We start from the raw sequence: 13559 nt of genomic DNA on the forward strand, positions 1-13559 counted from the left end.
ATTCGATTACTCGGTAATCGATTAACTGAGAAAATCGGACATCACTAATTACATTAGCTCGGGACTGATCTGAGGCCTCTGCAACGGCTTGTGTTGGTCTGCAAGGGAAACATAAACTGGAGAAGAGGATGCGGGTGTTTAGTTTCGCTTTGATACCGTTGATAATACTGCTGCTGCAAACAGCTTCAGTGATGCCCCTAACGTCCCTAACTATTGTCAAAATTTATCCTGGTGTGTGTGGCATGGTTTTGTCTATGAATAATTTACTGATTTTATCGCTTTTATCGTATCTGCTTGCACGCAAGTTGCTTGCACACAATTTTCACACATTTTGTTTTTGCTGGCAAGTAGGGCGAATGAAAGAAAAAGGACATTCAGAATATTAAAATTTGATATTTTTAATTTAAATTTAATAATGCATTTAATGAATTTTTATACGGTCAATCACAAGGTACGTTGCATCACGGATTTGTTAACTTAAAGTTCTGGTAAATAGTCTGTAACATACGTCCCTGTTTTAAAAGCACCATTAGAAGATATGCAGCAAATGCGATTTTATCGATTTTATCTCAAAACTAAAGATGTACACGCATAAATTTGGATCCCGCAAGTAATCTTGATCATCTTCAGCTCAGAGGATCAATTTTGGCAAAACATACTTCAGTTGTGCAAAACTTTCCATGCTTTCAAACATGATCAACAATTTAGACTGTAAACCATAAATTGGAAATATACCTAAGTCGCTCGAGAATGGTATGATAGTCCCAAACTTATGCATGCTCAAATTTGCGCGTACCTGCTGGCGGCTCGCTAATCCGTATAGTGTGGTAGTGTGAGTTCGCATTTCAGCGAAAGCACGCAATTGAGGAGAAAATTTTCCATTCAACCAAACCCAAACAGAAATAGTAGTGTTGCGACTCCGACTCGAGACATCGAGCCGGTGATGAGATAGTAATCAGCTTAATAAATAATATTAAGAAGTTTTATCAATTGCGTGATGTTGCTGTAGACTAGTCTAAAAGTAATCGTTTGCTGGAGTTTAAGTTAAGGAATAAGGCTGCGTTGTAACTAAAGGTATTGTTTTGTTCTACGAGGCTTAGTGATGTGATAAAATTATTTAATAATGATAATTTGGTTGCTCGCCACTCTAATCAAAAGAAAACAGTCATGATTAGAGCACAGACTATTGTTTGTGTTTGGAGGCTTTGTGTTGTAAAACAAATAAAATCTTGATTGGATAAGTAGATGGCAAATCCTGTGAACAAAAAATCAATCTAGTATGAGGCGTGAAAAATAGATTACAAGGTTGGCAGGAAGTATGTGGATATTGGATAAACTTTACAGCAAGTGAGCTTTCTTTAAAACAAAATTCGTACACGAAACAAAAATATCGACTACCTCGTTTCCTAAATAGCACGTTTTTTAACTGCCAATTGATCGTCTGTAGTTTAGAATTCAATCTCGTGAAATGCAGTTTTGGCTTTTCCATCACACCGTTTTCCAATCTGGCATCCTTGATTTATCTCACTCAGCTATCGTAAACTCAGCTGACGAAGTGTCAAAGGGTCAATATTATATCGTGTTTGTTTCTCTTCAACCACAAGTGCACACTGCATTTTGCAAGTAGAGCGGATAGCATGCAGTGAGAGAGTCTGGCGATACAGAAAAGGAAATTGCATTCACAAAGTTAAAAGTCCGCCGTTCGCTCGACTCTTCGGATGTTCTATTTGGTCAAAAGCTTACGTAATTTTCGCGACAAGAAAAATATTTCATTCATTTTCTCTTGACAGGTCTGGAAAACAATTCAAAAAAGTTTGTTCAAAATCAGTGTTACAAGGAAGAAACTTTGTGAATGAGTGCAGTGGATGAATGATTGGAAAATTCCTTATTCTAGCTTAGAACAAGAAGAAAACAAAGAATAGGCAATTCCTGTCTGTGCGCTGTCACGGTGAAATACAACAGAATCTTCATCGGGATATCGATTTTGGTGCTGCTAAACGGTCACGTAACGCAAGATATTGTGAAAATAGGATACACTCCAACGAAGCGGGACGAATAAAACAATGTACGCAATCTGCAAAAGCGGTGGAACCCTGGTCACCAGCATACAAAGGTTAGTTTATTAAATAATCTAAACACTATTTTTAGCTTGTTTCTTGTTTCGGGCATTTCTGACATAAATAGAATTCTATTCTGCATCAAGGACTAAACTATCATGTAATGTTCAAATTTAGCATCTAATTAACATTGTTTTTTTATTTGCAACAATTACATTCAAAAAAATACAATCTCACTGCGCAAATCTCTCACTGAGCTAAAGGTTCTCACTTTGATGAATGTAAGAGTGAGAGTAATTTCCTTCGTAGAGTGCAATGGTGCAATGTAAGAACGGAGAAATCAAAACAAAAACAAACAAGTACATTTTTAATTTTCGACAACAAAGTTAAGCTTTATTGATAACACCACTGAGTGCTATCAGGAGGAATGTAAATTAAAACAACGAATAGCAGCAGTAGAGGCACGGCTTTGTTGTTTAATCAATTATGGCTTTTAATTTAATATGGGGCGTAACCCCCCACCCAGTGGGCCGGCCTAGAGTATACTTGTTAGAGTGTGCCAAAATAGCACTATGTCAGAAAACCCGGGGGCTCCCTTCTCAAATGATAGCTTAGGGTGTCACAACAAAACTTTTATATGACGTCAGCTTTGGTTGTCGCGATTTAGGAGTCGCACATTTGAGTTTTATGAAAAAATGGCATTTTTCAGGAGTAAATTCAAAAAAATATTTTTAGAAAGTTGGTGAAACAAGGTATTTAACTATATTTTTCACATTGTTATGGCGGCATGTCTGGCGTCATATTTGGTTACAAAAATTTATTAAATTCGGCAAAAATTAAAATTTTTCGAAATTTCATTTAAATAAACGTCAAAACAGGGTATCGAACAGTGTCTCAGTGCAGTACTGTATAGATGGGAAATTTTATGACGAACAACTTTGCCGAAGAAAGTAAGGACGTATCTTCGAATCTCGCTGAGATATTTACCATTTTATGAACACGGAACAAAACACATTTCTATAATTTTCAAATTTTAGTAGTTTCATGTGAAAGAGGTAAAAATGAAAAAACTTGAACTATTTACTCTAAACGTCACTTACCTCTTTGATAAGAGGAAATATGCACCTTCCAAAGAATTTGGTACCATTTAGTCTCAAGAATCACTTTTAAAAAGGGCGTATGTATTTTATTACGTAGGAAGTTTGAGAAATTGTATCTCCTGAAACTAGGTTTGCTCCAAAATGATGCTTAAGCATGAGTTGATGAAAATTGAGTTTTAAACGTGAAAAAAAATTCCACTGTATTCTTAAGTCAGGAAAAAATATAAAATTAAGATATACAGGAAATGGTAACTCCGAGATTTTTTTTTGGAAAAATGGTGGTGATTAGATGCATTTTGAGACTTTTTCTAAAATGGTGCAATATTTATCAAAGGATTTTGTAGAACAACTACTTTTATGAATATATTTTAACCTTAGATTATTATTATATTTCTTCTCGATATACAACTTCTTATGTACTTGACAACACAAGGTTCAAAATAATAATTAGCTTCTAAATGCAGCCGTATTTAAGATATATGAAAAAAAAAGTTTAATATATTTTATTTTTTTATTTTAAACGTGCCCTTTTCATATCCGTGTTATATTACCAAGCTATGAAATTGTTAGCAACTAGAATAAATATTATCTTTCAATTTGTCCGAACACATCTTGCTGATACACTGTTAGTACAAAAAGGGTTAAAAAAATATTAATCAAATCAATATTTAGTTTTCTACGTTTAAAAATCAATTTTCTACAACCCACGCTTAGGCATCATTTTGGAGCAACCCTAGTTTCGAGAGATACGATTTTTCAAACATAGTACCTATTAAAATAAATACATCCTTTTTAAAAGTGGTTCTTGAGTCTAAATGGTGCTAAATTTTATGGAAGGTGCATATTTCCTCCTATCAAACACGTAGGTAACTTCAGAAACGTGACGTGACGTGAATTCAGAAACGTGAATGCCTCAGCGAGATTTGAACATACGTCCATACTTTCTTTATCAAAGTTGTTCGTCATAAAATTTCCTATCTAGACAGTATACGCACGTTACTCTGAGATACTGTTCGAAATCCTGTTTTGACGTTTATTTAAATGAAATTTCGAAAATTTTAAATTTCTGCCGAATTCAATAAATTTTTGTAACCAAATATGACTCCAGACACGCCACCAATACTTTTTTATGAATGTATCAGATCTCAATGATTGTGAAAAAATAGTACAGTAGACTCTCGGAAAAGTTAATCGATTGGGGAATCGGTCGATTAACTTTTCCGAACTATTAACTTTTCTGAGTAGTCCTTCAAAGTCATTGAAAATGATAAATACAAAAGCTAAAAGTGCATTCCAGGATATAGGATACATATTTTTATGTACCTGGAAGTTGTAATAGAAAGAAATATGTAGCAATATCTTTATGAAATAATACTTAGTTCCATAGTTTTTTATAAAATAATACCTTTCACTAAGTTTAAAACAGTCGGTTACACTAGTTTACTTTTGTTTTTTCGTAGTCTACGTTTTGATTAAAAATAAGCGTTCGCGCTAATTTTTAGTTCCTTGCTGTTCCTTCTTTTGCATTTAAAATTCAACGGGAACTCAGCCGCTTTTCCAGTATATTTTCAAAAATCCTGAAGTAACTATATGCCCGTATTGAACTACTGTTGCAACTGTTCGATACAAGAGTTTAATTTAATCCCAGTTATGATGCGACTCTGTCTGAAACTGTGGAAAGGTGACAATAAGCCGAAAAATGAGAAATAAAGATAGAAGGTAAACACACGTGTGTGAAGAAACGCTTGGACAACCAATAAATTCAAACTCTCAGAAAAGTTAAGGCAAAAATTAACTTTTTAGAGCGTTGCGTGAGAGCTGATATACGCTTAACTTTTCTGAACAATTAACTTTTCAGAGAGTTAACTTTTCTGAGAGTCTACTGTACCTTGTTTCACCTACTTTAACATTTCTAACAATAAATATTTTTTTGAATTTACTCCTGAAAAATGCAATTTTTTTCATAAAACTCAAAACCCCTAAATCGCGTCAACCAATGTTGTCGTCATATAAAAGTTTTGTTGTGACACCCTAAGCTATCATTTGTGGGGTGAGCCCCCGGGTTTTCTGACATAGCGCTATTTTGGGACACTCTAATACTTATGCTTGATTTTCTGGACGAGATTGCTCAACAAAGTTCTTAGCCGTCTCGAAGACAACACAATCAAAAATGGATTGCGCAATCCAAACGTTCTAATCCAAAGGGTTAGAAGATGGAGAATGCGAATCCAACAAGAATTTCCTCATGATCTAGGTACTTGATCTAACAGACATAAATTTTAAGGTTCGTTTTGCTTAGATTTTCCGTTACGATAGCGATAAATTTTGCAATCTTGAAAACTGTTTAAAAATAATCGCATTTTTGTGCATATTTTGAATTTTTCTGATATTTTCCAACGGAATAATTTGAAGTGCTGTTTTAAAATCCAATACACATTTACCGAAGAATTGTTACTGTTACTAAACAATGTTACTGATAATCCATGTTTGCATGGCAGTGCGAATTAACGCTGTGTAGAAAACAAGCTTGGTTTGTGGTGAAAATCGACTCCTAGCGGCTGTCATTCGGTCGAGCAAACCTAAAGTACCGTCTTCCGGAGATACTTGCCACACCGAGGTACCTTGCGACACTTCTGCGCATTGCACTTTTGACAGCTCCGAACGCATTTGTTTGTTAACATAACCATTTTTGTAGCCAGTGGCGTTTCAAAGAAGGGACGTTTACCTATTGTTTAGTTAAGTTTAATCCATTATATCATTGTTTTGCTTGTTTTTATACGATTGGAAAGTAATTTCATTTTCAGAGTAGGAAAAATAGATGTGCAAAGTTGCGTTAGTGCATTGACATGAAATTAATTTTTATCGTTTGGTTCCTGTACACAATTAGTGCATCATAATAAGCTAACAAATAGCAACTTTGAGCTTTGTTTATATTTTGAGCTTGGAGAAGTAACGATGAATTCGTGTCGTTACTTCCAATATGGACAACAACTGCAACACTTGTAAAATAGATCGCAATCGACAGTATGTACAAAGTAAGTTTGCATCTATATGATGTTATTTTGTCTACTGCCATCTCCAGAAAAATTACAATTGTGAAAAATTCCACGTGCTTTAAAACGGCAATTTGAAGTTCGCCAATATGCTGTATTTTCACCGAGTATTTAAAAAAAAAGCGATAGACAAGATTTGAAAACAAAACATGCTTCCAGTATCTCTTGTTTTACAAGAAATACACTAAAAATATCTAAAAATAGTTAATCGCGGTTTGAAATCCAATTTAAGAAACGCAAAATCAGAAAAGTGTTGCAAGTAACCCCGTTTACTGGGTAACTTGCAACACCCTTATTTTCGGTTCATTCTACAAATTCATTCAGTTGATATTGTTTCTCATAATCATGAATCAAAAGTACTGACCACTATACAAGTTTTGGCTACTTACACTTGGATCTAAACGGTACACTTCAAAAGTTATACCAAGTCAAAGTTCAAAAGTGTTGCAATGCAAGTATCCCCGGATGACGGTATCAACTTCACGCTGGTGCTAAAGTTGTATATTTGCGCTAATGAGCAACTCGGGTGATTATCAGCACTATTTACTATTTAATTAGACCGTTCAGCTGTCAACTACCATATTACAATACAGGGTCCGGCACATGAAGTGCGTCCTATTTAAAAGGTCATGCATTTGTTTTGGAAATAATTTTTTCTAGGTACAGAGAATGTGTAGAAATAATCAAAAATTCAGAATCAATTCACTTTGACTCTATATGACCACCTTATGGCTTGACTAGGACTTTAAGACGAAACGAGCCGCAAACTTACCGAATGTGACTTGTCGGTATTTCGGTCCATTCACGGACGATGGCTTGGCTTTCTTCATATTTTTTTAGCCCGGACCTTGCTCAGCAGCATGGTCCAAAGAGAATTCACTGCATTTTCCTCTGGTGAATTAAAGATCCTTTTAATTGACCTCCCAGCACGTCGCCATTTTTCTGTGGCAGAATCTAAAAAGGTCAAAAACACTGGGCGGGAAACCAGGGAAACCATTTCATTGAAAACCTATGGGACGGCTATTGTAGTTTGAGGTTTAATACGTTTAATATCGAAGGGTTCATCTTAACGAGGGTGCCGTCGAACTCTGTAGACCAAGATAGAGATGTTGAGGAGGTGCTTTTAATAGTCGAAATGAAGTTCGAAACGTTGTTTTCACCCATTTTCTTTATTCTATATTAGAGAGGTTTTCAGCCTGTGGCTGGTTCGCCTCTACCCATTTTTTGTTCACTCACGCTTTGTGAGACGGTGCCGAATATTGTTGAAGCATACAGGGTGTGCGAGTAAAATGTTTGTCAGCCCATGGCCCAAAGCAGCTTCTAGAAAACTTTCTCGATAACACGTCGTATTTTTTATAATGGCTCAATAAAAATATTAGAGAGCGCCCATCCGCGATTACAGTGGCTCAAACCCTTTTTTTGTGCTGCTTCCGGATGACCAACCGATGACTAAAATTATCGTATTGACATTCGGTAAAGTAAACCCTATCGTTCTGACAGTTTAGGACAAGTTGGCCAGTTGGAAAAAATTTCTCGTTAGAAAATACGATGTTTGGAAAATGACGCGTCGGGATTTTGAGTTCTTTAGCCTGTTGTATGGAACTTCGTCGTGCTTTTCGCTAAAGTTGTAGTTGTAATTTTTCGCTTATAACTCTATCACGTTCACTTTTGGCAAAATGCTTTTGTACGTTTATAAACAATATATTCAGAACTGTAATTGAGCAAATTTCTAAACAGTTAGTGTCCGTGTGACAGTTCCGTCAACGATCTGAAGGTCGCCCTGTATAGTTTAAAATGTTGTTATCACGGTTATTATTCCATTCGGGAAAACAACCATCATTGAACTTCTCAAATTTCGGATATTAGGGTATTTGAAATGTACACACAATAGATTACCGTCGTTGACAAGACCTAATACCATGTAAACCGTTATCGGTAGACTTCCGTTTACACTTGAAGGTCAAAAATAAAATAATATCCTATTCCTTTCGTCACAGGTATGGCGTGCGCTGTATCGGCTCAATCATCCAGGATAATAAGCTGCCCGAGTTTCCCCTGGCCAACGAACCAGTGCTCGAATACAGAAAAGGTTCGAAAGAGCGCAAAGAGTTAGAAGCTGCATTGAAGAAAACTGCCAGCAAAGTTGAAGATGTGCCCATCATCATCGGCAGTGAAGAAATTCGTACGAACAATGTGCGCCATCAGGTTATGCCTCACAACCACAGCCAAAAGATTGCCCAGTTTTACTGGGCAGATAAGAAGCAGGTAGAGAAGGCCATCAAAACCGCAACGGAAACGCAAGTCAAGTGGGACAGGACTCCCCTCGATGAGCGAATTAAGATCTGGCAAAAAGCGGCCGATCTTATGGCAGGCCCATATCGGCAAGAGCTGAATGCCGCCACAATGCTCGGGCAGGCTAAGACTGTGATCCAGGCGGAGATCGATTCCGCTGCAGAACTAATAGATTTTATCAGGTATTCTTTCCTTTAAATAATAATCAAACATACGCATTCAATGGTGAGTTTTCAGGATGAATACATTCTATCTAAAGGAAGCAAGCAAATATCAACCCATCAGTGAAAACGCTAAGGTAACGAAAAACTCGATGAGATTCCGTGGTATTGATGGATTCATTGCGGCTATCAGTCCGTTCAACTTTACCGCAATCGGTGGAAATCTAGCATACACACCAGCATTAATGGTTTGTTGTGGTCATAGATAGGTATTTTTAATTGCATGCTCTCAATATTTCGTAACATTTCAGGGCAACGGAGTGTTGTGGAAGCCCTCAGATACAGCTCTCCTGTCCAACTATATAATCTTCAAGATCATGCGCGAAGCTGGCGTTCCTCCAGGCGTCGTCAGCTTCATCCCGACTGATGGTCCAGTATTCGGTGACACCATCACCGCTTCGCCGCACCTGGCCGGAATTAACTTTACCGGTTCTGTTCCGTAAGTGTTTCAATGGACGATTACGTTCGATTTTTTTACTGCGATACGTTCCAAAACAAAAGCAAACTTCAATTTCACAGCACCTTCAATCGGTTATGGCGCCAGGTCGGGGATAACATTAACATCTATAACAATTTCCCACGTTTGATAGGGGAGTGTGGTGGTAAAAACTACCACTTTATTCACCCCTCGGCTGACGTGCAATCGGTTGTGAATGGAACGATTCGATCATCGTTCGAGTTTTGCGGTCAAAAGTGCTCGGCCTGCTCTCGTATGTACGTTCCCGAGTCTCTGTGGCCGAAGGTAAAGGAGGGCCTAGTGAAAACTCGCGAAACCTTGAAGATCGGTGATGTGACCGATTTCAGCTGCTTCACTTCGGCCGTTATCGACGATAAGGCATTTAGCCGGATCAAATCGTACATCGATCATGCAAAGAATTCGAAAAATTTACAAATTATCGCTGGAGGCAAGTGTGACGATAGCAAAGGCTACTTTATCGAACCGACAATCGTGCAGTCAACCGACCCGCAAGATAAAATCATGGTAGAGGAAATTTTCGGCCCAGTGCTGAGCGTTTACGTGTACAAGGATAAGGATCTCGATCAAACCATGAAGCTAGTCGGTAATTCTACGCGTTTTGCTCTAACCGGGGCAGTGTTTTCAAAAGACGAGTAAGATATTACGATGGTAGTTATATCAAGGGATTTACCTATTTCAATGCCAATTTCAGAGCGTTCCTTAAACGAGCATTAGAGGAGTTCAAACTGACTGCCGGAAATTTCTATATCAATGATAAATCTACTGGCTCCGTGGTAGGACAGCAACCATTCGGCGGTGGACGAATGTCGGGTATGTAATTGTGCACTTGTAACTGATGAAAAAGTAAAACCGTCTGTTATAAACTGTGCTTTCTTTTTTAGGAACAAATGACAAAGCCGGAGGTCCCCATTACGTACTGCGATGGTCGACACCTCAATCAATCAAGGAAACCTTCGTTCCGCTGTCAGATGTCGGCTATCAGTACATGCGCGAATAAGTTAAATCTGCTTTTTAATTAAGTTGGAGCTGAGAGATGTTTTTTCTTGCTACGCAATTATCAACTATAATTTTTACTGCTTGATCTGGCTTTACTATTACACACGACGCGAGAGTAGCCTCGACTCACTGTGATCTTAGCAGTTTGGCAGTCTACTGGTAACACAAACTACATGTTCCCGGTATCGCTGATGAAAAGCTTTATAATTTCTCGAAAGTCTTTATTCGTACTTTTTATCGATCACCCAGTTATTTTAAAACCAGTTTAAGATTAGAACACTAGTGTATTGTGCAACATTTGTATATGCACCATCATTTGGCAGTGCCCTTCATTTTTAGCTTTTTTCTGATTCTACGACGTTACTTTAAGCCTAAAGTAACTTTCCTTGTAAACGAATTGTTACCGTGATTGTTTCCTTTAGTTGTTGATAAATAAATTTTGGTTTCATGTTTTTACCACTGATTGTTCAATTAGTTTTTAGCAATAAAGCACACATAATGGTAATTCTTTAGAGGCAAAAATATCAATTGACACTAACAATTTAAACATTGACAATATAAAGATGATCAGAAGAAAAATGTTGATAACAAATCCTTCATGTCATACACTGAACAGGCACTATCTAACAATTTAGTAAAAACATGCTAGCCATTATTACGAAGCTATAACCACACGCGGGCGTCCGAAGCAAGGCGCCACAAAGGGGACTGCTTGGGAGTATCATTTCTCAAGTCCAACTGAAGGCATGTGAACTATAACCGCAGTTAAGTTTTATTTGCCATGTAGCCAATATGCATTGTCCTCGAAAACCCTACGAAAAATCTGATGAGAACAGTCGAACATTTTTGGAGCTGCTACCAAAACCAACGTGATTTACGAAGTCTTTTAGTTAGATACTATGTAGTGGGCATACATACAAGCATCGTTGTTTAACCATGCGGAACGTTTCCTTTTTGCGAGCTCATTACTGATATTCGGAAGCAGTCTGAGATATGTCCGCCACTCGATCGAAACTCTTGTGTATGTGTAGAGCATATGAAATTATCCTAGATACGGTTGTACCGAGATAATTATTAGCAATTAAGAAGATTTGGAAGTCGAGTTAATAAATGTTTAAACTGTCTTCGTGTTTTTTCATTTCTTCTAAAGGAAATACCTTTGCTGGTGAATACCAAGCGGGTTTTCGAGGGAGTGGTTCAACCACAGATCAAATGTTCACTCTGCGATAGATCGTGATTCCGAGAGTATAACCTACAAATTCTTCTCTTTGTGGATTTGAAATTTGTCGAACATTCTTGCGGTTTTGTAATATATTATACATCTGTAAAATAAATGAAAATACGACAGCAGTTTATGCACTTTTGGTGAAAGTGAAATGAAAATAGATGTTCGTTACGCTGAATTCCTAGCGAGCCGCCTCGCTGCTTGTGCCTTGTTCTGTCCACGGTAGCCGTCAAGCCTTAGCCACGTTTTAAATACTGGGTACGCCATAGAGCTGCGAGAGTTGATAGTTTATCATTCAGTCCCATGCCCTATACGTCACCGACGATCGTTCTTATACTTGCTTAGGTGGCTTGCCGTCCTAAGACAAAGCCTGTTGAACAAAATTTCTCCATGTAACTCGGTTGAGGGCTACCGCTCTCCAATTCCTCGGACACCGAGTACTCTCCGCCAGATCTCGCTCCACCTGGTCTAACCATCTTGCTCGCTGCGCTCCTGGTCGTCTTGTTCCTACCGGATTTGAGGTGAACACCATCTTTGCAAGGTAGTTGTCCGGCATTCTTGCAACATGCCCTGCCCATCGTATCCGTCCAGCTTTAGCTACCTTCTGGATACTGGGTTCATCATAGAGCTGTGCGAGTTCATGGTTCATCCTCCGCCTCCATACTCCGTTCTCCTGTACGCCGCCGAAGATCGTTCTTAGCACTCGTCGTTCGAAGACTCTGAGCACTCGCAGGTCCTCCTCGAGCATTGTCCATGTTTCATGCCCGTAGAGAACAACCGGTCTAATAAGCGTCTTGTACAGGGTGCACTTTGTACGGGGACTTAGTCTACTCGACCGCAATTGCTTGTGGAGCCCATAGTAAGCACGACTTCCGCTGATAATACGCCTCCGAATCTCACGGCTGGTATCATTGTCCGTCGTTACCAGTGGGCCAAGGTAGACAAATTCATCGACTAACTCAAACTCATCGCCGTCGATCAATATACTACTGCCCAAGCGGTGTCGTTCGGCCTCGGTTCCGCTGGCCAGCATGTACTTTGTTTTAGACGTATTTACCTTTAATCCAATCTTTTCTGCTTCACGCTTTAGTCTGGTGTACTGTTCAGCCACCGCCATAGATGTTCTGCCGATAATATCCATGTCATCGGCAAAGCAGACGAATTGACTATATTTGTTGAGTATCGTGCCCAGCGTATTGATATCCGCTCGGTTCATAACACTTTGTAGCGCTATGTTGAACAGCAGGCATGAAAGACCATCACCTTGACGAAGCCCTCTGTGTGATTCGAATGAACTTGACAATCCACCCGAAATCCGAACACAGCACTGTGTACCATCCATCGTAGATTTAATCGGTTTGATGAGCTTCCTGGGGATGCTGTTCTCGTCCATGATTTTCCATAGCTCTTTCCGGTCGATGGTATCATACGCGGTTTTGAAGTCAACGAATAAATGATGCATGGGAACTCTGTATTTACGGCCCTTTTGGAGGATTTGCCGCAGTGTAAATATTTGATCCGTTGTAGACCGACCTTCGACGAAGCCGGCTTGATAAGTTCCCATAAATCTATTCGCAATTGGTGATAGACGGCGGAAAATGATTTGGGACAGCACTTTATAAGCGGCATTGAGAACGGTGATCGCTCGATAGTTCTCACAGTCCAACTTGTCGCCCTTTTTGTAGAACGGGCAGATAACCCCATCTTTCCACTCCTCCGGTAGCTGTTCCGTATCCCAAATTCTAACAATTAGTTGGTGCAGACAAACGGCCAGCTTTTCTGGGTCCATTTTAATAAGCTCCGCTCCGATGCCATCTTTTCCAGCTGACTTGTTCTTTAGCTGCATGATGGCCTCCTTATCCTCGCCTATCGTTGGGGCTGGCACCTCTTCCCCGTTTGCTGCACCGTCGAAATCGCTTTCCCCGCCGCCATGGTTTTCCGCCTGGGCGCCATTCAGGTGTTCGTCGAAGTGCTGCTTCCACCTATCCGTCACCTCACGATCGTCCGTCAGAATACTGCCAGTCTTATCCCGACACATTTCGGCTCGCGGCACAAAGCCTTTGCGGGATCCGTTCAGTTTCTGGTAGAACTTGCGCGTTTCCTGAGAACGATGCAGCCGCTCCAACTCTGCATATTC

The 13559-nt window shown here is 39.1% G+C and overlaps 1 protein-coding gene across 2 annotated transcripts; it reads left to right on the top strand.

The window, feature by feature from the left end:
- Positions 1–916: 916 nt before the first annotated feature.
- On the top strand, positions 917–11321 carry LOC128733172 (delta-1-pyrroline-5-carboxylate dehydrogenase, mitochondrial). 2 transcript variants are annotated; one of them, XM_053826827.1, is made up of 8 exons: positions 917–1074; positions 1791–2113; positions 8208–8684; positions 8740–8911; positions 8975–9162; positions 9243–9833; positions 9893–10011; positions 10083–11321. In XM_053826827.1, the coding sequence occupies exons 2-8, from the start codon at positions 2064–2066 to the stop codon at positions 10196–10198; spliced, it is 1713 nt and encodes a 570-aa protein (XP_053682802.1). In that variant the 5' UTR covers positions 917–1074; positions 1791–2063; the 3' UTR covers positions 10199–11321. The 2 variants fall into 2 exon arrangements, with proteins under 2 accessions (XP_053682802.1, XP_053682801.1); XM_053826826.1 differs by lacking the exon at positions 917–1074 and having other exon boundaries at positions 1710–2113.
- Positions 11322–13559: the final 2238 nt, after the last annotated feature.

Source organism: Sabethes cyaneus, chromosome 1 (genome assembly GCF_943734655.1).
Source record: "Sabethes cyaneus chromosome 1, idSabCyanKW18_F2, whole genome shotgun sequence".
Classification (NCBI taxonomy): domain Eukaryota; kingdom Metazoa; phylum Arthropoda; class Insecta; order Diptera; family Culicidae; genus Sabethes; species Sabethes cyaneus.

Coding starts and splice junctions, on each gene's coding strand:
- LOC128733172 (XM_053826827.1), top strand. CDS start 2,064: ATGTACGCAATCTGCAAAAGCGGTGGAACCCTGGTCACCAGCATACAA. Junction 8,685..8,739: donor GAACTAATAGATTTTATCAG/GTATTCTTTCCT, acceptor GTGAGTTTTCAG/GATGAATACATTCTATCTAA. Junction 9,834..9,892: donor GCAGTGTTTTCAAAAGACGA/GTAAGATATTAC, acceptor TGCCAATTTCAG/AGCGTTCCTTAAACGAGCAT.